The sequence below is a fragment of the Ambystoma mexicanum genome, chromosome 11 (genome assembly GCF_040938575.1).
Source record: "Ambystoma mexicanum isolate Mex_15411 chromosome 11, UKY_AmexF1_1, whole genome shotgun sequence".
Taxonomy (NCBI): domain Eukaryota; kingdom Metazoa; phylum Chordata; class Amphibia; order Caudata; family Ambystomatidae; genus Ambystoma; species Ambystoma mexicanum.
In genome coordinates this window covers 543,706,876-543,729,906 of record NC_090934.1, presented here as the reverse complement: position 1 = coordinate 543,729,906, position 23,031 = coordinate 543,706,876, and the positions used below count along the sequence as shown (strand labels likewise).

The 23,031-nt window shown below is 48.5% G+C and overlaps 1 protein-coding gene across 2 annotated transcripts in view; it reads right to left on the bottom strand.

Moving 5' to 3' along the window:
* PAMR1 (peptidase domain containing associated with muscle regeneration 1) overlaps nt 1-23,031 on the bottom strand; it is a 443,694-nt gene that overhangs the window by 37,825 nt on the left and 382,838 nt on the right. For both annotated transcript variants that reach the window (XM_069623360.1, XM_069623361.1), the window contains one exon: nt 11,379-11,611. In XM_069623360.1, the coding sequence (XP_069479461.1) occupies nt 11,379-11,611 (233 nt within the window). The remainder of the gene's footprint in view (nt 1-11,378; nt 11,612-23,031) is intronic.

Below are 23,031 nucleotides of genomic sequence, written 5' to 3'. Positions count from 1 at the left end.
TGCATAACCTATTGAAAGATTTACTAAAGAAGATAATACCAGAATGTTTGAATGACTGCGGTGTGCACGGCTTAGGGCTAACAAGTCAGGAAAAGACATTCATCTCTGCCACTGGCCGCGATGGCCCCACAACACCGCCTGGATGAACTCTGCCACCCTGCCAGGCCCAGCCCAACCCACGAGGCTGCCCAGTGACGTCTTCCAGCCAAAGCCAACCACATCACAGCAGCACCTATAGTTAGTCATCGCCACCCAATCCCCATGAACTTGTGCCCCCTATAGTGTGTAGGTTCTTATGACGTTTGTTGTAAATATATACGCCTGTCTTTGCTATTGTCAGGCAGAGCGCTCTCGGAGTTTGCAGAGTTCTTTGCATGCCCTATTCTGATTGATAAACTCCCATTTACGCTCACCCGCACTCTGTCTTGGCCTTATTCCCATATTGGGAGAGTCCTTCATTGTCTCTCATTGCGGGGAGGATCGTGCTGTGTGGGGACGCTTGCCTTCAGGATCTAGTATCAACAAAATTCCCTGGTTACAAATGTATCTATGAGTCAGCTACCACTACAATAGAAGAAACCTATTGTGCGGGTGTAAGCTGAGGCCATCTGTCTCTGTGTGCATTTATCTTTAATTAATGTGACAAGCAACTACCTGTTGTACCCCCCAACCCTGAGCCAAACATAACACCTTAATGTGCTATGCTTTCATACATGACTCTTTTTCGATCTTGATAACGGGGTGAGGTGAGGGGGGAGGTTGCACTTTCCTCAAGAGTAGGGCTTAATGCATCTACGAGGTTCAGAGCTCTATGTGCGAGGTGCGTTATTCAATGATCCCCTAGGACCAGCTTGTGAACAAAGCTTCCACAAAGCCCTTTCAAGAAGGGGTTTGTGTGGGGATGGGTGGGTCACTGGATAGCTCTCTCTCTTCGGAGACTCTATGTCCAACATGATTTTCGTAAGCAGTGTTGCACCAGAGCAGGGTCCTGGTCAAGTTTGCGGCACCTCTCAAGCATTCACATCACACTTGAATGTGTTCAAGGTGAGCAAAGTCCAATCAGTGGCATAGTACAAAATGTAGGGGGCCCTCCTGCGAGCCATGCTGAGCCCCCTACACCCAAGCTCTTTAACAAAGCACAGGACACGCCAAATCCCGGGCCAGCCTAGACCACCATGAGTGCACAAGGTCCATAATGATTATGCCGCTGAGGGGCATGCACTACTCCAAGCGAAGGAAGTAAATATGTTTTTTAATCAAATCCTGGCGCCCTCCCAGCCAGGTTTGCGTCAAGCACTATCACATCACACCAGTAACGTAGCCGCGATGGGGCACACCAGTCTCTGCCAGTCCTGCGGGAGCCGGGGCGCACTAGGGTGGAGCCAGAGGGGACAACCACCCCTGTGGCCTGTGGCCCCCCTCCCCCTGGCTCTGCCACTGACTGGACCATTCTTTGAGGAACGTGGACAACTCCTTGATACTCTGTCCACTAAATGTCCCCTCAGTCTCTTAGTTGACTTTAACTTTCTCTCTCCAACCACTTCTCAGAAATGTGAACTTCAGTCTTTTCTTAGTGACCATGCTCCCCACTCTAGCCATAACTTACCAACCAACACTGGGATAACGCTTTGGATATCTTATTCATCTCCTCCTCTGGCCACTAACACTTTCTGTCACACCATCCCTATCTGATCACTCCATTGTTTCAACCATCATCTCCTTTCCACCCTCTGGCCTTCCCTCAACACTTGCCTAACCTATTACTAAAAGGAAATGTAAACCTTCTGCCATTCCTCCTCTTCTCTACATTTTTCACTCTCCTTCTTCACACCTGATCACTCTTCCACTATCACTGCCTCTCGAGCTTCCAATCCTTACTATATGACTCATTATACTCTCACTTCCCACTGCTAACCTCACCCCTAAATCTCAGCGTCCTTAGGTCCATGGGTCACCCCGTCCTTGGGTCCATGGGTCACCCCATTCATATGCTGTCTCTGCACAGACATGTGTTGGCTGCTTCATAAATGGAATTGGATCCACTTGCATGAGGACATGCAACTCTATCTCTCTGCCCTGAAATCTCAAGTCCTCTCTTGATAGAGTCAAAAGGGACTTGTACTTCACCATCATCGACTCTCACTCAAACCATTCTCGCCGGCTTCAGGGCACTCTACACTCACTCCTCACTCCTCCTAAACCTATAATTATCATCTTCACGCTCACAGCTAATGCCCTAGTTGGCCACTTTAATCATACTAATACTGAAGAAGTCTTATCTCTGTTTCTGTAGTTTAATCCCTCTTGTGCCCCAATAGACCCTCTTGCTCCTCAGCTAGTCATGCATATAGCCCCGTTAGTCGCCCTACACCTTGCTAAATTCTTCAACCTGTCCTGTGACCCCACTTGCCTTCCATCTATTTTCAAAACAACCACGTTCATCCCGTTACCTACAAAGCAAGCTTCTGACCCAAACCTTACGGCAAACTTTCACCCTCTGTCTCGTCTTCTGCACTACTATAAAGTGCTGGGAAGGACTTTGTTCAACCATCTCACCAATTTCTTAGACATTGGGATTCACGATCGAGCCAATGCTTGGATTGAATCCCACTTAACACCTTGTCAATTCTCTGTTTCCTGGAACAACACCTCTCAACTCACTCATCTTACAGTTGGTGTTTAACAAGGTTCTGTTTTGGGTCCTCTTCTCTTTACCTACTACACCTTTACTCTTGGGGCACTAATCTCTTCCTTTTGGTTCTCGTACTAACTCTTTTTGATGACACCCAATTCTTCTTTTCTTTTCCTAAACTCTCCTCTGATCTCACTATCAAAATTTCCATCTGTTTCTCTGCCATTAAAAATCGGATGGCTTTTCACTCTGATATTAAACTCTAGAAATAAGACGTGCTCTTCTGCCCTGCCAAATGCTCTCTCTCAGCTCCTCCTCTGTCCATCCAGTTCCCACTTGACACTCTCCCCAACTCCTCTTCAGTTATAAGCCTCTGCGTCATCTATGACTCTTCTCACACTCTCTCTACTTTCATCTCCAAAACTGCAATGGTGGCTTGCCTCTACTTCCTAAATATTAGGATAATCAGGCACCTCCTTCCTTTCAACACCACTAAGCATCTCTTAACCACGGTTGTCCTCTCTAAACTGGACTATTGCACCAGCATTCTCTATGGCTTCCTCAACTATGCTTTCTGTCCTTTTGACAAGATCATTAACTTTGCTACCAGGATGCTCTATGAACTCCCTTACTTCACATCTACTTCCTCTTACAGTCACCAGAATGGATGGCTGATGATGCAAAAGAGGGCACAATTTAAATATCTTCTCCTGGTTCACAAATCTATCCAACTCCACAAACCTTCTCAAAATCTCCACTCTGCCTCCTTGACTACCCTTGTGGCCCCCTGTCCTCCCCTGCCTCCTCTTGTTTATGCTGTTTCTCTCTTTTGGCTCCACTGGCATGGAATTATCTTGCCCTGGACATCCGAGAAACAGTCCACACTGATTTGTTCTAAGCCAAATTGAAAGCCTAACTCCTTGCCTCCGAGTCATACTCTTACCCTACCTCTCATCTGCCTTCGAGCTAGTGTTATTCCCTCACCTCTAACCTGCATTTGTCCCTCACATACTCTGCCTCCACTGTTAACACTTCATCCATCATGGTCACATCCCTAACAAAGCTGGCTGTACCACCTTCCTGCACTTAAAAATGTCTAATGTTGATTGTCAACCCATACATTGTTCCTGCTGACTGTTCCATTTACTCCCCATCACAACTTGGTCAGACCTGATATCTTGTCGATTGTACGTTCTTTTGCGATCAAAAAAGGATTGTTCTTCCCTGTACATATATATTAAATAAATAAATGTCCAGGGGACAAATGAGCAGAGACCTAAGCCTGATCCCCCCCTCCATGTTTCAGACTCCTATATGGCATTTTATGACATATAAATGAATCCTGGAGGCTAGAATAAGTCGGAAGGCAGGTGATGCCGAAAGCAAAATCACCATTTCTTGACTTACTCCCAATGCAGGAAGCATACTTGCCAAAAATGGACATAGCGACCGATGAGAAAAGGGAGGGAAAACAGGCTGTTGAGATAAAATAGTCAAACAAACCTGACCCTCACAAAACACGTTTTTGAAAGCCAGGAACTGAAGAAAATGATTACACGAAAACGGATTCTAAAACTGTAAAAAAAAATCTCTTTGTGCTGCGGCGTATAACACATTATTTAGAGAATTGGCAGGGCTGCTGAGGGGGCACCCCACAGGTCGAAAGCACAGACAAGTAACCTGGGGGGCAAGGAAGGCACAAGGGTATGGGCAGAACACATGGTCAGCCCCATACCCCTCCCCTCTCCCTCAGCTACAAAGAGACAGGCAGGATGAGGGCCCTACAAGGTGCCAAAGCACATTAGCATGTGCTGCACCCACCACACAAGAGAGCAGTGAATGCAGGAAGTAATAACAAGTGACCGACAATGGTCACCATGAGGTGCTACCTGTTGTAGATGCCGGCCGGCCGAGTGCGTGGCGAGCCGCGCCCATACACCTGCAGTGCCTAGGGGTATTCTACCAGGATATAAGTAGCTGCCTGGGCAGAAAGAAACACAACCTTGGTGATCTGTATGGAGCACCATGAGTCATCTGCGTACGGAGAGGACTTTTCTTTTTGAAATATTGGGCTGTTTCCCCCTCGGCAGCTGGAAGTCTGTGTGAGATTTGACCTGCTCCTTGGTTACTCTAACAATAGCCAGCAGTACACTTAGCGTGTACTAAAGTCAAGATTGATTGAAACAGCAGCTGCAAGTTTCACCTTACTCGGGCGCTGAAATACGTGGCAGGGGAGGCCAGCCTAGAAGCAATGACTCACCCGGACACCCTGGCGAAAATTAGGGCGAAATTTCAGAGGACTGCTGCAACAAAGCGACACCTCTGAGGGACGCAGCCAAAATACTTTGCAAGGGGAGCCGCCAAGAAACGACGACCCACCCGGACACGCCGGCAAAAATGAGGGAGAAAGTGCAGAGGACTGTTGCAACACAGCGAAACCTCTGAGGAGCACAACGAAATACTTGGCAGGGGGAGCCGCTCAGAAGAGGCGACCCACCCGGACATACCGGTGAAAATGCGAGAGAAATTTCCGAGGACTGCTGAAGCAAAGCGAAACTGCAGAGGGCGCAGTCGGTAATGTAAAACTTAAAGCGACTTACCAGGGCCGAATCTAGCATAGGAGCCACCCGTCAGAAGCTGCTGCAATAAATCTGAAGGCGCCGACATCAGACGGCGAAGGACAAAGCCAAGCGCACAAACTGAAGGCGCTGGCCCGTGGTTGCCATGGCAACCGCAAGAAATGAAACAGACAAGGAGAACTCAGCAACACGGCAGGCTACACTGAAGGCCAATGGGCAGTGGCTGCAAACAGCACATTCAATGCACAGAGAGGAGTGTTTTTCTTTTCCAGAAAAGCAAAGATCACATTTTGGGTCACGGCATGTACGTGCAGGAAGGGGAAATTTCGTGCCCGTGCAAACCCACAAAGGCATATATTTGTCAGCAACTGTTTGAAGCGACGTGTGTAGCATAGTATACTTTCTCTCATAAACAATGAGAAACATGCTGGTTTTGGAGGCAAGACCATGCAGAGCAATGCAAAACACACAGGTCTTGGAAGCAAGACCTCGTAGAGCAACGTATGATGCAATAAAACAAACCGAATCAATTCCTAGCATAAACAATGTGCAACACGCTGCTCTTGGAGGCAGGACCACACAGAGCAAGGTGCAACCCACAGTTCTTGGTAGCAGGACCACACAGAGCAATGTATGAAGCTATGGTATGAACCTAATCTATTTCTCGCATAAACAATGTGCAACACGCTGGTCTTGGAGACAAGACCACACAGAGCAATGTACAACGCACAAGTCTTGAAAGCAAGACCTGGTAGAGCAACATATGATGCAATAAGACAAACCTAATCAATTCCTAGCATAAACAATGTGCAACACCCTGGTCTTTGAGGCAAGACCACACAGAGCAAGGCGCAACACACAGTTCTTGGTAGCAGGACCACGCGGAGCAATGTATGAAGCTATGGTATGAACCTAATCTATTTCTCGCATAAACAATGTGCAACACGCTGGTCTTGGAGACAAGACCACACAGAGCAAGGTGCAACACACAGTTCTTGGTAGCAGGACCATGCAGAGCAATGTATGAAGCTATGGTATGAACCTAATCTATTTCTCGCATAAACAATGTGCAACACGCTGGTCTTGGAGACAAGACCACACAGAGCAAGGTGCAACACACAGTTCTTGGTAGCAGGACCATGCAGAGCAATGTATGAAGCTATGGTATGAACCTAATCGATTTCTCGCATAAACAATGTGCAACACGCTGTTTTTAGAGGCAAGACTACGCAGACCAATGAAACTTGAAGCAACAAGAAAAGCATAATACAGAAAAGAAAACGAAAAGGGCAGCACGAAAGAAGTCAAGCGAATGCACGCATTGTGGAAGGCGCGATGATTTTCATTTAACAGTGACATGCAAAAGCATGCAGGTAGCGAATGTAGAATGTGTTGCAAATAAGCTACATAGAAGAAAAGAATCACAGAAAGATGCTAAAATGACATATAAGTACAAATAAATACAGTTATTTAAGAGCATGCGAACAAGAGTTTCAAAGGGTCTTTTCAGATATGACACCTTACAAAGTAAGAACAGAAAACAAGACCAATCAGCCCCTGGAAAACAACATCATTCACAGTACAACTAGACTTCCGGCAACAGCAAGCCTAACTCACACGGACTAGCAGTCAGGAGTGCCAATCAATGTAGGCACGGGGGAGTGAAACACGACGAAATACATTGCCAACGAGCGAGGGACGAAAGACGACGATGAGCATTTCGCAACACAGAGCACACTGGGAAATAAACAGGAGACTTATGCAACGAGAGAGCGAGAGAAGATATGTGAGCAGATATGTCAGTCACAGCACTGCGCACTCAGGGCAAGAGTCGACGGCAGAGTGAGGAAAGCTGCGGAAGGAAGCTGCAGAACAAACCAAGCTAATAAGCCACATGAGGTTGTCGGTCATCGATCTCCAGGCTAATCCGATCCTGCCAGGCATACTCCTACATTGGCATGTGGAAGGCAATACAATAAGATGGGCTGCAGCGATGGTGAACACAAGTTTCGAGCAAAAGCATAATAGAAGGCAGCTACAATACCCGTAACAAGAGAACAAACATGTGTCAAAGTTTCCCGAACTAATAGGGGAACAAGAAATCTCAGAGAATGCCAGCCAGACAATAGAGGGCAAATAAAGGAAGAACCCAAAAGTAGGGGCCTCCATTTCACGCAGTATTCCAAACTAAACGCAGCAAAAATCATTCTGCATATGCAGAATAAGGAAAAGAGCCCTGAAAACAGGGTTTAGAACACTGCACAGTGTGGTTTTTGCTTCAATTTAAGGAGAACACAATAGTAGGGGGACCCAGTTCACACAACACTCCATAAGGAGTGCATCAAAAGTAGGCCGGGTACACAGAGTTTCTGCAGGTATAACATCGCAGAGGCACCAAACAAGGTGACAGCAATCCAGCAAAGGAGCACAGAAACCAGCAGGACACCAATCAGTCAGAAGGCAGTAACTAACCAAAAGGGTAAGTAGAGACAGCGCCAGCACCAAGGTCAAGGTAAGCAAGAAAACACCCAGGGGGGGACAAAAGGCACCCAAGGTGCGAAATGCCATCAGCACCAGCTGGCCCGGTGCTGGACAAGCCTCCACACAGGCAGACAAAATTCTGGGCTAGTCCCTGGAAATTATAAAGAGCTGACCGAGTAGCAAGAAAGTACAGTCAGTTTAGGACTCTGACCGGAGCACCAAACAAAGTGTCTGCATACAAGAAAAACTGGAAGAGGGGTAATGGCCAGAAAAGGGCACAATAAGGTGCCGTTTTGGCCACCAACAGCGACCAGCTGCGGGGCAATAGAAAGCCCCTGCAGAAATATAGGTGTAGTGCAGGGCAAAAGTACAGGCAAAGAGAGCCACTGGGGACAGGGGTAAACAAGTCAAAGTCACCAGGACTCCACAAGGAGCACCGCAAAGAGGTGGGCGACCTGGCCAAGGGATAGTAAAAAGAGGCCAATAGCTAGCATAATAACAGGGACTAAAAGAATAGTAACAGAAGCGGGTCAGATAGCAAAGCGAGGCACAAGGTTGAGCAGGGCAAGACGGAACTCAACCCCACACTCCTGTTTTTAATAATAAACAGCGCCCAGACACTGGTATTTTTTCATAAACACAAGATAAAAAACGAATGAGTATGGGTTTAAGGGCAAACTTACCCAGAGGACAGAATGTAATAAACATACACAACCCACCAGCTTAAGAAAGCAGCTCAAGCGAAGGCTGTCACACTGCAAACAAACAACTGGGTTTGGCTCTAAACAGGATATTGAGTCACTTACCACCAGGCAGCCAAATAGGGCAGCGGCAGAGATAGGTTCTAACAACATATATGCTGTTTCAAAATGCAAGGAAACAGCGTTACAGCAGAAAAGGTGGGGGTGAAGGAATACTATAAAGAGTATGCTGATATTTAAAGGGACACAGGTACATATGGTGAGGAGAACACAAAAGAGGTAGCGATTACAATTAACCCCCACTGGGAACAGTACACAAATGTTCCCACTCCAAAAATCTGCAATCAAGAAAGGCGAGAATGGGTGTGCCAAACAAACCCTAACATTGCAAGTAAAATGAAGACAACAGCAGATGGAGGTAGGAATGTATCGCAACCCCAACACTGACCGGAATTAGTGGGGCACTGAAGATGGCGCAGGGTTTGCAGGTTAGGGTAGAAAAGAACTGCATAACCAAACATATTTCGGTGCAGGGGGGCTGAGGGAATAGCCCAGCGACAACACAATTCGCCCGAAAACCCATAATGATGGGGCATAACATAAGGACGACCACTGAACCCATGCTCAGAAACCACTCATGGGTATCTAGGCACATGATAATAGAACGGTAATTAGACACATAAGAATTTTTGGGAAACTACCATGATAACTACCATGAAGGGAAAAATGAGTAAAGAATAAACACGCAGACAATTGTGAGTCAGATAATAGTAGATATAATATTAGCTGAACAGGGCCCAACAGAAGCCCCCAAGACACTGTGCACGTATAATGGGCACAGGGAAAGGGGCCAGGAAAGTTGTAGGCCTGGCAGAAGGGCGAGAGGACCATGTTTTGGTGGGTCAGAAGAAGGAACTCCAATAAGCTTAATGAATAGAAGGATGCTCAGAACCGGTTGAAACAGGAGCAGTTAGAGCAAACAGTTACCAGGGCATATGGGGAGACAAGGGATAGTCAATATTATGCAAGCAGGTGATCAATAAAGTGCAGACACCCGAGCAAGTGAAAAAGAGAGCTCAGCATATAGGTGTTAAGACCATACAAAGCTCTAGTCATAGCAAAGAACTAGAGCGATAAAAAGCAGGGAAAATTGCAGCACCAAGGGAGGAATGCACCCCTGCAGAAGCAAGTCCAGGTAGTGACAAAACCCTGACAAGGGGCAGTTACTGATCAAGGGAATGGGCAAGTCCCATTTAGAATTAGCAGACAGTTGGCCGCTGGTAGAGGTAGATGAGCATCTTCTGGGGGGAATCTGGATGGCCAGTAACCCATCCAAGTGGGGCAGCACCGGCCAGGGGGCACAACCCTGGACCTCGTGCCCAAAAGTGTATATGATATGGTTATTATTATTATGACTATTATGTTGTGTAATATTACATAATGTACAATAAAAAACCACAGCGTTTTTTTTGCCAACACTTACACAATGTTTCAGTGATCATTGGGGTAACACAATATGGGTAACAGTCGCCAACATCTTGGCTAAACTGGTTATAAGCAGCGCTGCTGAGGGGGCACCCTGCAGCTCGAAAACGCTGACACATAACCTGGGGGGCAAGTAGGGCACAGGGGTATGGGCAGAACACATGGTCAGCCCCATACCCCTCCCCTCTCCCTCAGCTACAAAGAGACAGGCAGGATGAGGGCCCCACAAGGTGCCAAAGCACATTAGCATGTGCTGCACCCACCACACAAGAGAGCAGTGAAGGCAGGAAGTAATAACAGGTGACTGACAATGGTCACCATGAGGTGCTAACTGCTGTCGGCGCCAGCCAGCCGGGGGGCGCGGATAGCCGCCCCCACACACATGCAGTGCCTAGGGGTATTCTACCAAGATATAAGAAGCTTCTTGGGCAGCAAGAAACACAACCTTGGTGCTCCATACGGAACACCACAAGTCAACTGCGTACGCAGAGGACTTTTCTTTTCCCAAGAACCCACCCACCCAAGAAAAGAAAAAGGAGAAAATAGGAGAAGAAAAGAAATACAGGACAATGAACGGGGACCACATAGTTGTGGGAAAAGGAAGGCAGCACGGGCCAGGGGGCACAACCCTGGACCTCGTCCCCAAAAGTGTACATTATGTATGATATGGTTATTATTATTCTGACTATTATTTTGTGTACTATTACGTAAAGTACAATAAAAAACCACAGCCTTGTTATTGCCAACACTTACACAATGTTTCAGTGATCATTGGGGAAACACAATATGGGTAACAGTCGCCAACATCTTGGCTCCACTGGTCACTAACTCCAACCGCCACTAAATGATTTAGTGCCTCTTGCACTGCTTGGCGTCCTTAAAGTGACAGAGTAATTGTTTGCAGTTTAAGCATGCATGTACACCTGTTCTGTGGTCTTTTGCCATTATGCCTGTTCTAAGTAAAATTGGGAGCAGTTAAGATTTAGAACAGATGTGCTTTATGGCGGCGAAATAAATAACTACTGAAAATAGAAAATTCAGATGTGTAAGCTTATTTACCTTTTTTAGAAAAGAGTTTTTGCTCTCCATTGTTAAAGAGTGTTTAGAGCTCCTGTACTTAGGCAGAGAAATTGCGTGACTATTGCTGGAAATGCAATGATGGCGACTGTCAAGTCTCAGGAGCGTAAGTGCAGAGGTGGACTGGCCAATAGGGAAAACTGGAGATTTCCTGGTAGGCCACTGCACCCTGGGCCTCTTTTGTGTGGTAGCCAATTTTATTTCCAAATGTTCTCATAGGAACAGGGTTGTGCTTTACTGAAAATGTGTAATGTGGGGATACTTTGAACATTATTTGCAGGGCCCCTTTTGGTTCCCAGTTCACCCCTGTGTAAGAGTTGCTGGCTAAATAATCAGAAAAGAATAAATATGGTCATCAGGACCTGAGGCTAGTTGGAAGCCATGTTTTTGGCCAGGTCCCAATCCAGCAGCACAATTACTTACTTGGGATGCAGGAGGGAGCACGGCCGCTCCATTTCCCAGTCTTGAGGCAGGTGCGGCGGCTGCTTCCCAGACGTTGGTAGAAGGGGGAGAGGCAGTTGTACTGGAGCTGAGTGTGCAGGTGATGGTATCCCGCAGGAAGCTCACCTGGTGGCAGGCCCGGTCTCTTGGTAGGGAAGATGTCCTGCTTGTGTTTGCTGAAGGTTTCAGAGTACAGCACGTGCAGAGGGGTCTCCCTACAGTGAGAAGGACATAAACACGGGTAGGTCAATTCAGCTTGTTCGGCATAGGTTTTAGAAAACGTACAACGAGTTGCAGATGTAAACGGCACAAGCCTTAACAAAGCAAATAGGTCTGTTTTTGTAATATGTGCCAACTTGCCAGATGACATTTGGTTCCCTTTCATCTACTGTTCGAATGATAGGGGATGGTAGTCTGAACTATGGTTTATGTTTTCCCACAAGGAGCATGGATGTATAGCTCCGATTACACAATATGCTGTTGGCTAAAAAAGCAAACTTCTCGATATGTGTCCCCCTGAACATGTGTGCAGTTGGTCGCATTTTGTCTATTCCACTCCCAAAAGAATTCGTTGTGATCTCTCCTACATCCTGCCAGCTGCCTCATCCCACCTCTGCCTGCTTATTGCTTTCCTCTTGAACCCTCTAGTTATTAAACCATTATTCTTGGAGGACAATGTTTGCTTCCTCTACTATCTTTAATGTCTGTTATGTTAAGTGACCACATTGACTTTGCCACATCAACTTGGGTATGGTATCCCCATGTCCACAACAGCAGCTGTCTGCGAGAAAAACATATCTCTGGTCTCTATATGCCCTATAATTCCTCTCTTGAACAAAATCAAAACCAAGTCTGCATCCAGGGAGTAGAATTTTGTACTGGGGCAGGGGGGATTAGGGCCATACAGAAGACCCAGTCAGGTCACCCAAGCCAGGAAAGAGGGTGGAAAACACATCCCTGAGCCAGACAGCCCCAACCATGTTAGCAAGCCAACAAGGGACTACATCTGCCATAATCCCTCTTTCCCATCAAATGAAAACCCGGACTCGACTACCAAAACTTGCTTACAGATGTGGACACAGGAAGATAAGGGGGAAGACCAGGGGGAGCCCACTGAAGTGGTGTACACTACTGAAAAGGGGCAGTCTTAGGGAACATGCACTCCTCTCCCCATTTTATATCCAGAGTGGCAGCAGGAAGCCCAGTCTACCCCCGTGCAGTTAATGGACACACAGACAGAGCCTTACTTACTTCCCACACTACTAGGAACACTGGGAAGAAGAGAATTCATGACTCCGCCACAAGGGAAAGATAAGCAGCATTGCATCAAAGGAGAACTGCTTTTTTTCTAAACTCTCACCCGACATGAGTAATGCTTAATAAATGCCCTGAACTATTTGACACTGGAGATATCAAAACAAAATTCAGAGAAGAGAAATTCCCCAGTCTGGGACAGAGGAGCAAACCAGCAGCTGCTTCCCAGCCATTAACAAACACAGACAGAAGTGGTATTACAGACGCTGGCTTCCCTGTTTAAATGCTTCCCGCTTGAACGCAGGGGTACCAAACCTCTTGGCCATGGAGCATGCCCAGAACAGGCATGTGACCCATCTGACCAATCAACAAAAGGCTAGTCAGTCCAAACATCATATAAGGGCCAGCTCCCATGTTAAGAGTGTTTTGCTACTGCAACCATCTCCCCTGCCCTCCTCCCCTCCTCCCGCCCTCCACCCTCCTCTACTGCCGTGATTGGCTGCACCTGCCTGGGAAGCCAAAGTACCTCTCCTGACCAAGGACAGAATGCTCGTTTAAAACCTGCGCCCTGGCCTAGTCTGGTAAGTGCCCCTTCTCTCACCCTCCGTGCCCAACCTCCTCCACTTAGGCCTGCTTCTTGCTTTTCTCCTGTTTTTCTTGCCTTTTTCTCACCTTTTTTCCTAGCTATTTTCCATTCCTTTTCATGCTTTTTCTCACTCTCTTGTGCTTTTCCCCACCGCTGCTTTCATTTTTGCCATTGCGACCCCTCTCATGCCCTCCTCCCCATCTCCTGCCCTCCACCCTCCTCCCCTGCCTGTGATTGGCTACACCTGTCTGGGAAGCCAAAGTACCTGCTCAGCTGTGCCGCAGAGTCACTGGCAGTTAACACTCTGCAGGTGAGGTTGCCTCTGTGAAGCCACTTCTGCACTATATTTAAGTATTTTACTTGCACTGCAAATTTGTTTTTCCCCTGTTCCTCCTGCCATCTGTGTTCCCTTTTCCCTCCCTCCCTCCCTAACCTCCTCACTGTGTTGCCACCTCCCCTCCCCTTATTGGCCGCTTGAATCCTAGGAAGCCCCTAAGGCTGGGTGGCCTAGAGCAGCCATGCCCAGGCAGCCCTCGGTTAAGGGCCAGAGTCATAGGGCAGCTCGTGACTTAGCACCTCCACTCTGTGTTTGCCCGTGTTCGCATGGGACACCTGACGTAGATACCTACAGCGACAGATAAGGTAAGTGTGCTTTGGGCAGGGAGTACATCCATTACTGTACTCCATTAAAAACCCAGCACTCTTATTACCTATTTTATTGTGTTCAAGGTAAATATATCTTGCATTTAGCTTAATTGTGTAAGGTCGCCTTACCTTGCTTTATAGCCAATTTGTGTTAGTCACCCATATCTTGCATTTAGCCCAATTGTGTTAATCAGCCATATCTCACATAGCCTATTTGTGTAAGATAGCCTTACCTTGCTTTTAGACCATTTTTATTAGTCAGCCATATCTCACATTTAGCCTAATTGTGTAAGGTAGCCATGCTATGCATTTGGCCTAATTGTGTAAGGTAGCCATATTCTGCATCTAGCCTAATTGTGTAAGGAAGCAATACTCTGCATTTAGTAATTGCAAGGACTAGCCACGCGCCACACTTAGATATACTTGTGAAGATTAACCACGCATAACAGTAGATCGGATTGTGAAGATTAGTCATGCATCACATAAAATAGAATTGTGTAGCCTAGCCACCTAGAGGAACTTAGAGAGTAGACAATGTACACACCACCCAAATACTATTCACTCCCACTGGGCTAGCCAAATTATACACAGACACCCAACATATGTAAAGCTTGCATACAAAAAACAATCCCTGCCACTGAACCTTACCCATATAGATATAACAAGCCAGTGCGCACAACCAGAACCTAAATACCAGCCATACTAGACACAAAATGCACACGCCCCCCCACCCCCAACTTAACAAACATTCACATAGAAAAACAAACCAGACATTGGGCCTTACCCATATGGATACAACAAGCCAGTGCATGCAATCAACCATCTGCAAGCCAACACTCACAGATGCCAGTTTCTCCTGATGCTGGAACTATCCTGTCACTCTACCATTACTATTCAACCCCGTTCTCTTTCTGGCAGTCCACGTGAGCACCTGGAGACTGCTCCTGTGTGGTAACGATGCGCGGTATAAATCAACATAACATAGCAAGAGTGGAAGAGTATTTTGTGGTACAGAGAAGACAAGTCATGGGCCCTCATTACGACCCTGGCGGAATTCGGAAAACGATGGCGGAAATGCAATACCGCCATCGAATAGCGCTCGGTGCGACTATGACCCGTCACCGCAAAGTACGAAGCCATTAGCGACACCGTAGTGAACGCCAACGCTAACTGCACCAAGCACGCGCGCGCGCGCCATGCCAAACCGTAAACACCACCATGGCGCAAGGGTACGCCAATTCCGACCCTAGCGGACATGTACCTAACGCCATCAAGCATGGCGGAATGTACCATTCCGCCATGGTGAGAAGTACGGCATCGCGAATCAACCGTAAACGGCCCCACTGAGTGCCTGTACACCGCTCCCTGCCCACAAAGTACAACTCCCCGTAGGTGCAATGAAGTCACAATGCAACCATTGAAATGTACAAGTCACCCATGCATGCCAACGAACAAATGAAACACAAGAGGGGCCAATGGGAGCTGCAGGGCACAGATGGCACGAATACAGAAGCCATCCCAATGGACATGACCACAGTCCCCCACCAAGAAACGCACGCAAACACAGGCACCTGTGACCAGCAATATTCCGAAAATCACATCATTCCACCAGTCCACCTGGCTGACCGGCATCTGTTACACAAAACCCAATCCCCCGCCCCTGAGCATGACAACATTCAAACAGTCATATTGGCAGCCCCCATCCCTGACCTCACGGGCTTCGTAGGCAAACGCGCCCAGTACAGTACCACGCAACTAAACTCCGAAGCTGGAACCCAATGCAGATCTCCTCACAATACATCGCTCCCCAAATAGGCATATGCCACATCACTTGCAAAGAAGAACGCTACACGGGCCAAATCAGAATAGAAATTTAATGCACATCAAAATCACCAAGCCCATACAGCCATCAGGCCATGAACTCCAAAACACATTTCACCATTGTGGGCTGCATCCGCAAGAAATGACCAGCCACTACTTGTGTGACGCCCTGTTCCATCATGGTACACAGAGCCACATTCACGTACGAAAAGGCAACATGGAAGCGCACAGAACCGCAGGGCCGTCCCAATGGGGAGGCACTAGTCCAGCTGAAAGGCCGAAATGTTGCTCCGAGCCACCAGTACTGCGTAAGGGCATGTGGCCCATTGGCGATCGTCCCATAAGGTCGTAATGCTGCTCCACTGATTAACACGAAGCAGCAGGTGTCGGGAGTAAAAGCCATCTGCAGGAGTGGCATACAGATGGCAGTGGCAAAAGGGGAGGAGATACCTGTCAACCAAAAGAAAAGAAAAAGAACAGAATGGCCATCAGAACTACATTCCAACAACTCACTTCAATGATCACACTAAATCCACAGCCATATGCATGCTAGCCCACTCCAAAGGTCCATCACCACCCAAAAACCACTTGCGACTCATAACTATCTATATCGAGGTGTAAACACCATCACAAACGAGTGTACCTGTGCATGCGTCTGTCAAAACAGAATCCATCAGATGGGATTGGTAACGTGCATGGACACAAGTGTCTGAGGGCGCGTCGAGACAGGGAGGGCTCAACAAGGCCAGATAGACGATGGACCCACTATGGCAGCCCTGCATCACATAGCGTAGGGGAGGCGGATAGATCCCAAGAAGCCCTGTACATGGCAAACTCTGTATCAAATCACCTGCCCATGCATCCATTCATCATTCCCTCATCCCGGGATTAAAACGCCTGAATATTTACTCACATAACATTAGAAATATCCATTGAGTCTGTGCGTTATGCAGCCTGCAAAATCTACAGTGCCCCAGCCCGGAATTCCAGTGTAGTGAAGTAACATGTATTTGGGAACGTCCGGCCTCATCGCCCACGTCGCCATTGCGCATCCCAAACCATTCACATCAATCATTGCATCCTCGCCATGGCCCCTGTCCCAAGGACATTGAACAATAGTACGTTATATTTGCAGTCAGACCTGTGGGCATTTCCTCGCCGCTAGCTGAAAACCGAAAGCGCCGCCCTTCGAATTCCTCATTTGCAACATCACGTCGAAGAGGCATCTGTGGCCGTTTGAAATCACTAATTAATCCATCGAGTGCGGCTGTGTGTGAAAATGGCAACTGCCTTCACCCACAAATGGGACGCCCCGCCCGTCGTTGCAACTCGGTACAGTGATGCATGAGGGCCCACCGTTACTCGAGTACTACGTTCCACTGACCCTTCACAAGTCTGTTCGCGACTGCACAGATAGTATGTGAAACAATGGGACCACAGCAGAATGAACATATCAACCAATGTTACACGGCCATCGGGTACAAATACATGATTGCAATAGCAAGATGCCATTCCCCGAATTGCAGCGTTGTGCGCGGGACCTGCTCGGCCAAAGGGGAGAGCAGTTTGCACAGGTGGAATGAATCACCACAGGTGGAGGCCATACAGCCTGAAAACACATAAATTGCACAGCCAGTCTCCTCCCACAACCACACCGAAATGCTACCGGCAGGACTCGCGATGTTGGCCCTGGGGGACATGATAGCACTGCAAGTACTCCAACTCCAAGAAGAAGACGAACACCAACTACAACCGGCCGCACGGAGGAGACGCAGGAGGAGGAGGAGGGCAAGGCAGGGCCAGCAAGGGCCGCCAGCACAGCCACTACCACCACGCAGGCAGCCCGCAATCCCACGCCTCCGAGCACATCCGTTCAACCTCACTGATGAGCAGATCCACACCCTCTACCGTCTGGACCGGGACACCATAGCCGCCATTGTGGACATGACACAGGCTGACCTTGTCAGCATGATAGATAGCCCAACCGCCATCCCACCCCTACTGAAGGTGGTGTCTGTACTCCACTTCCTGGCCACAGGCACCTACCAGCACACAGTCGGACAGTTGCATGGCATTTCTCAGCCACTGTTCTCACGGACACTATTGCAAGTGCTCGATGCCCTCCTGCAGCACGCAGACGACTACATCTCTCTACCACACTCGGAGCAGGAAATTACCAACACAAAAGTGGGATTCCATGCACTTGCCGGCATACCGGGTTGCATTGGTGCCATCGACTGCACCCATGTGGAATTGGTCGTCCCACATGCCATGGAGGCCCAGTACCGCAACCGAAAACAATTTCATTCTCTGAATGTACAAATGGTGTGTGACTCCAACAGGATCATTACACATTGTTGTGCCCGATTCCCTGGATCAACCCATGATTCTATGGTCTTGAGGAACTCTACAATACCACGCTACATGGAGCGACACGCAGGGAACAGATCCTGGCTACTCGGTGAGTCTCATTACATGCATGATAATGTGGGGTATGTGATTCGGCAATGACCTGGCAGGAAGGGGGGGGGGTGTGCGTACGTAGCAATGGCATTCCACATCATACGTTTATCGTCCACATACAGGTGATGCTGGATATCCACTGAAGAGATGGCTCCTCACACCAGTCCGGAACCCACAGGACCAGCATGAGGAGGACTACAACCATGCCCACTCACGTACCCGTGTAGTCATTGAACAGGCATTCGGCCTACTGAAGGGTCGTTTCCGCTGCCTCAGCAGGTCTGGCGGGGCACTCCTGTACCGCCATGAGAAGGTTGCAAAGATGGTGATGGCATGTGTCATGCTCCACAACATGTGCGTACGTAGAAATGTGCCCATGCCCCCTGACGCAGAACTGCAAGCACCTGATGATGGTCATGATGAGGGTGGGGATGTGGCAGCACCTCAAGGAGTCTGCGAGGCACCGGAGGGCCGTGACATTCGTCAGCATCTCATTGATGTATGCTTCTAGCACTCACGCCTGGTGGCTGATACATGGACACGGGACTCGTGGCACTGTGTGTGTCTGGGACATGCACAATATGGACTGTACGCCTATGATGGCCTAGTACACAAAGATCAATGTCCACACATCTCATTGGTTGATCGTGCACTGTTTATGGCATATGTGATATCATGTTGTACACCCTATCGACCCGCCACCCAAGTGAGCCCAACACACCCCCTCCACCCTCCTACCTCCCCCCCGAACACCAGTGTCCAAAGATGCTCATTGTCAGTGGGCAGTCGCTATTGCAAGCCCCCTCTGCGGGTATCAGGGGCACCCCTGCCTGTGGAGCGCAGGTTCCTCCCAGATCTACATTGGGGGCTGCCCTGGACGGAACTTGCAACGGATGATGTCTCTGCCTGCTCACGTCCATGCATGTCCCTAAGGGTTTGCGAGAGCTCAGTGAGCACACGGCGCTCTGCGGCAAGTTCGGCACATACGTCCTTGGACGTCGCATGCAGTTCCCCCCTCAGGCTCTCGGTGCTTCTCTCCATTTGGACTCCCAGGCTCTCGGTGCTACTCTCCATTTGTGCCCTTAGTGTCTCTGTACCTTTCTCCATTTCTGCCCTAAGTGTCTCAGTTGATGTTTCTATGTCTGCCTTAGTGCCCCCACATTCATCGGCATGGTCCTTGAGGAGCGTGGCCAGTTGCTGCTGTTGCACGATTAACTGGTCGAGGGACTGTTGCCTCTGCTGGGCCATGGCCATTTGCGGGGGTGTCACAGAGGGGCTGTTGTCCTCATGTTGCCTTGCCACAGGGCTTGTGGGGGATGGCCAGTCGTCGTCTTGTGGGTGCCCCTGCGTGGTATCCTCATGTTGTACGGGATGGGACAGACAGGGGGATTGGGACAGGTCATGGATGGATCTGACTTCGACATCCCCGTCTTCTGTGTCGGAGCATGCTGCCATCAATGGGGTGTCACCTATGGTGCTGCTGCCACCAGAGGCAGTGCCTTCTGTGGCATCCGTTGGGGGGACCTGTGGTGGTGGTGGTGTGGGCATGCTGGCTGCTGGGGTGCCTGTTGATGTTCCCTCCTCTGTGCTGCCACCTGATTTGTGCTGCTGCCGTGTCTTGATGCGTGCAGCTGAGGTGGAGGGTCTTTGGCCGTTGGTCTTGGCCCTCTTTGCAGGTGTGCTGGTAGGGGTGTCCTGAAGCTCGTCGTTTGGATCGGACCCTGTGGTGGAGTAAAGGAGGGCGAGGGTTATTGATGGGTCTGTGGGAATTGGAATGGCATTGTATCACATGCATTGGGGTGGTACCTGAGGGTGATTTGGGTCGGGGCCTTGGAGGTGCTTTCATTTGTGTGTGGAGTGAGGGTGCAGTTGTTGGGCAGCCTGCAGTTAGGGTGTGCCTGCTGCACGTGTAGTGCGTGTTTTAGGGGTTTTTAATTATTTATGTATTTATTGTGGGTTTTAACGTGCGCTATCAGGCCGATGTGTGTGGACGTTCTCCTGGACATGTGTTTCTGTTGCACTATGTGGACACATGGTACTTCACATGGATGGACTTTGTGGATTTGGCATTGTTTTATTTGGCCCACCTACCTGAATCTTCGGATGTCTGCACTCCTTTCTCCATCCCTCCGACTCCCTCTATGCTCTCCATTCCGATGGTGGAGGCACAGATTTCTTCCCAGGGGGTCAACTTGATGGGTGATTCAGGACCTCCCCCGGTGGCTGTGGCAATGTTGCGGTTGGCAGAGAGTATGCTGCGGACGCGTATCCGCAGGTCGTCCCATCGCTTTCGGCATTGCTGTGGGGTGCGGGGTGCGGTCCCCACCGCACTTACCCGCTGTGCCACCAGAGCCCATATGGCCTTCTTGTTTGCAAGTGCCGTCCTGGTCATTTGCGTGCAGAAGACGACGGCAGCATTCTCCTGGAGGGTCTCTGTTAGCACGGTGAGTTCCTCACGGGAGAAGTGGACCTGCCGCTTGCGGTCGCACGCTTTCTTCGCTACTTTTCCCATTTTTCTTGGTTTCGCTAGGGTGGATGACGGGTTGGGGTGTGTCTCAGGGTAGTGTTTTTAGTGGTTGTGTGGTTTTAGTGGTTTTATAGGTGTACGGCGGGATGTTTCCCGTTCCGGGCCCATGTTTTAACTTCCGTTTCCGTATATTTCCGGTCACCGTACTTTCCGGTAGGCGCACACTGCGGTGTCCGCTGTGATGGGTGGCGGTATTGCACCTAGGGCGCCGTACGGCGGCGGTGTGGGCCGTTTTGGGGTCATTTCCGCCATCGCGGACATTGCACTTCCGCCATGCCGTGGTGCTCGTGCCCGATGGGTCGGAATGGGCCGCACTTTGCTCCTTCGTGCAATGGCGGAAACGCTATTTACGCTGTGGCGGTCCGGTCAGTCACTTTCCGCCAGGGTCGTAATGAGGGCCATGGTATTAAAGAGGAGCATGATTGCTGCAGCGGAGAGTAAGGTTGCTAGGCCGGTTGTAAGACCTGGAGTAGAAGGCCAGATTTTAAAACCCAGAGCGGTTGGGAAGGTTTCTGGGCTGGCTGTTAGACCTGGAGTGTAAGAATTGACTGCAATACCCAAAATGGAGGGGGAGATTGCTGGGCAGATTATAAGACATGAAGTGGAGTGGGGAATTTTAACTCCTCGAGAAGAGAGGCTAATTGTAAGACCCAGATTGGACATACTGATTGCAAAACCTAGAGACTGGTGGAGAATGAAAGCCGGAGATGACAAGTACTGAAAAAGAAGGAGACTGAAGCAGATATTAAACTGTTGGTGAACAGACCCCTGTCAAAAGCCCTAGTCAATAAAAGGCCAGAAGAAGGAAAGGCAGAAGCCTCGAATGAGGAAAAAGGCAGGGAAGTTGAACACACGCTCTGACCCAGGGGAAGGCAGAACACGAAAGGGCATAGGCCTTGACAAGAGAAAGAAAGGGTGGAGACCGTAGACAGAGAGAAGGAGAAAGTGACCAAAAAGAAGCAGAGAATGGAAGGGTAGGGACACTGGCTTACTAGACCGAAAACGTGATGAGAAGGAGGAGGTGAAGAAAGTAAAAGCTCCCTGGGGACTAACCTAAGAAAGAAGAAAATACAGTGTCCTGGTGAAGTGCCGGGAACAGTATTGCAAACCCCAACCACCCTAACACCTTAAGTAAAAAGCATAAACTTGCATTACATTGTTGTGTCATTTGTTACAATTTAAGACACCATTAACAATTTAAATGCCTGACTGCTGACCTCGGTAGTCTCTAATAGATCCCCTTAGATACTCGTAGAAATCCCATCCTGACTGCATATAATGGCAACCCAGACAGGTGCATTTCAATTTTTCTCAGTTAAAGCTGATTCTACTCTGTAGACACATAGGCCCTGATTCACAGAAGATGTTCCAATGGAGATGTGCCATTATAAAACACTTCTGTGAATTAGCCCCATAATATTCAAGTGCTCCCATGAATTAATTCATATCCATGGGGAGGTTGAGAAATCTATTGTTCACTTTGATAATGTTACTCTATTGGAAGCTGCAGGCTCAGAACATTTTGTTCCCAAATATCTTGAGCAGAACAACTTATCATCCATTTCTAATAGTTGTTACTATGCGCAAATGGCACAGCTAAAGAAGCCGCAGCAAGCCAGTAGATTTGGGATTTACAGTTGTTCATCGAAATGTATGTTCATAGGCATGAATTTGTGTTGGCCCCACAGAGAATGGGCCAAGCACAAAGAACATGTAGGCTGACGGTTCAGTCATCATGTGGTTATTAATACCTGAGCTGTTAGCCTCTGCTGGCTGATCACATACTTCTGCCATTTTGGATCTGATGCAGAGGACTGTAAATGCTTTTGATTGCTCTACCATCTTCACTAATATTAAAGCACACATGTAAGCCTCCAAAACCCAGTCTTTAAATTATGTCCCACAGCGCTGCGCACCCCCTAACAATCCATTTCCCACAGGACGAAAAGGTATGACTCTGAACCAGAACACAGATTTGAATGATACATGGAGCCATGTGTAGCAGTGTATTTATAATTGATGTTAGGTAGATCTGATAGGATGATGGCCATATGCCCATTTCTGGATGAGAAATATTTAAGCAGAGTTCGTGTCTTGCCATTTACCCCGGCAGCTGAAGGAGCTGTTCTACTCAGTCCTTGCCTGCAAGTTTCACACTTAACAATCCCAGTTGTGAAATGTAATAGTTGCACACACATATTCATATCAAGGCTCATGAGGTGATTTTGTCAGCATAACAGCACAAAATCGCCTTAGAATAAATCACAATGGACACTTTCAGCTTCCAACCCCTTTATAAACTCTCCATGTAGCCTTTCATTATTTATTTGCCTTCTCTT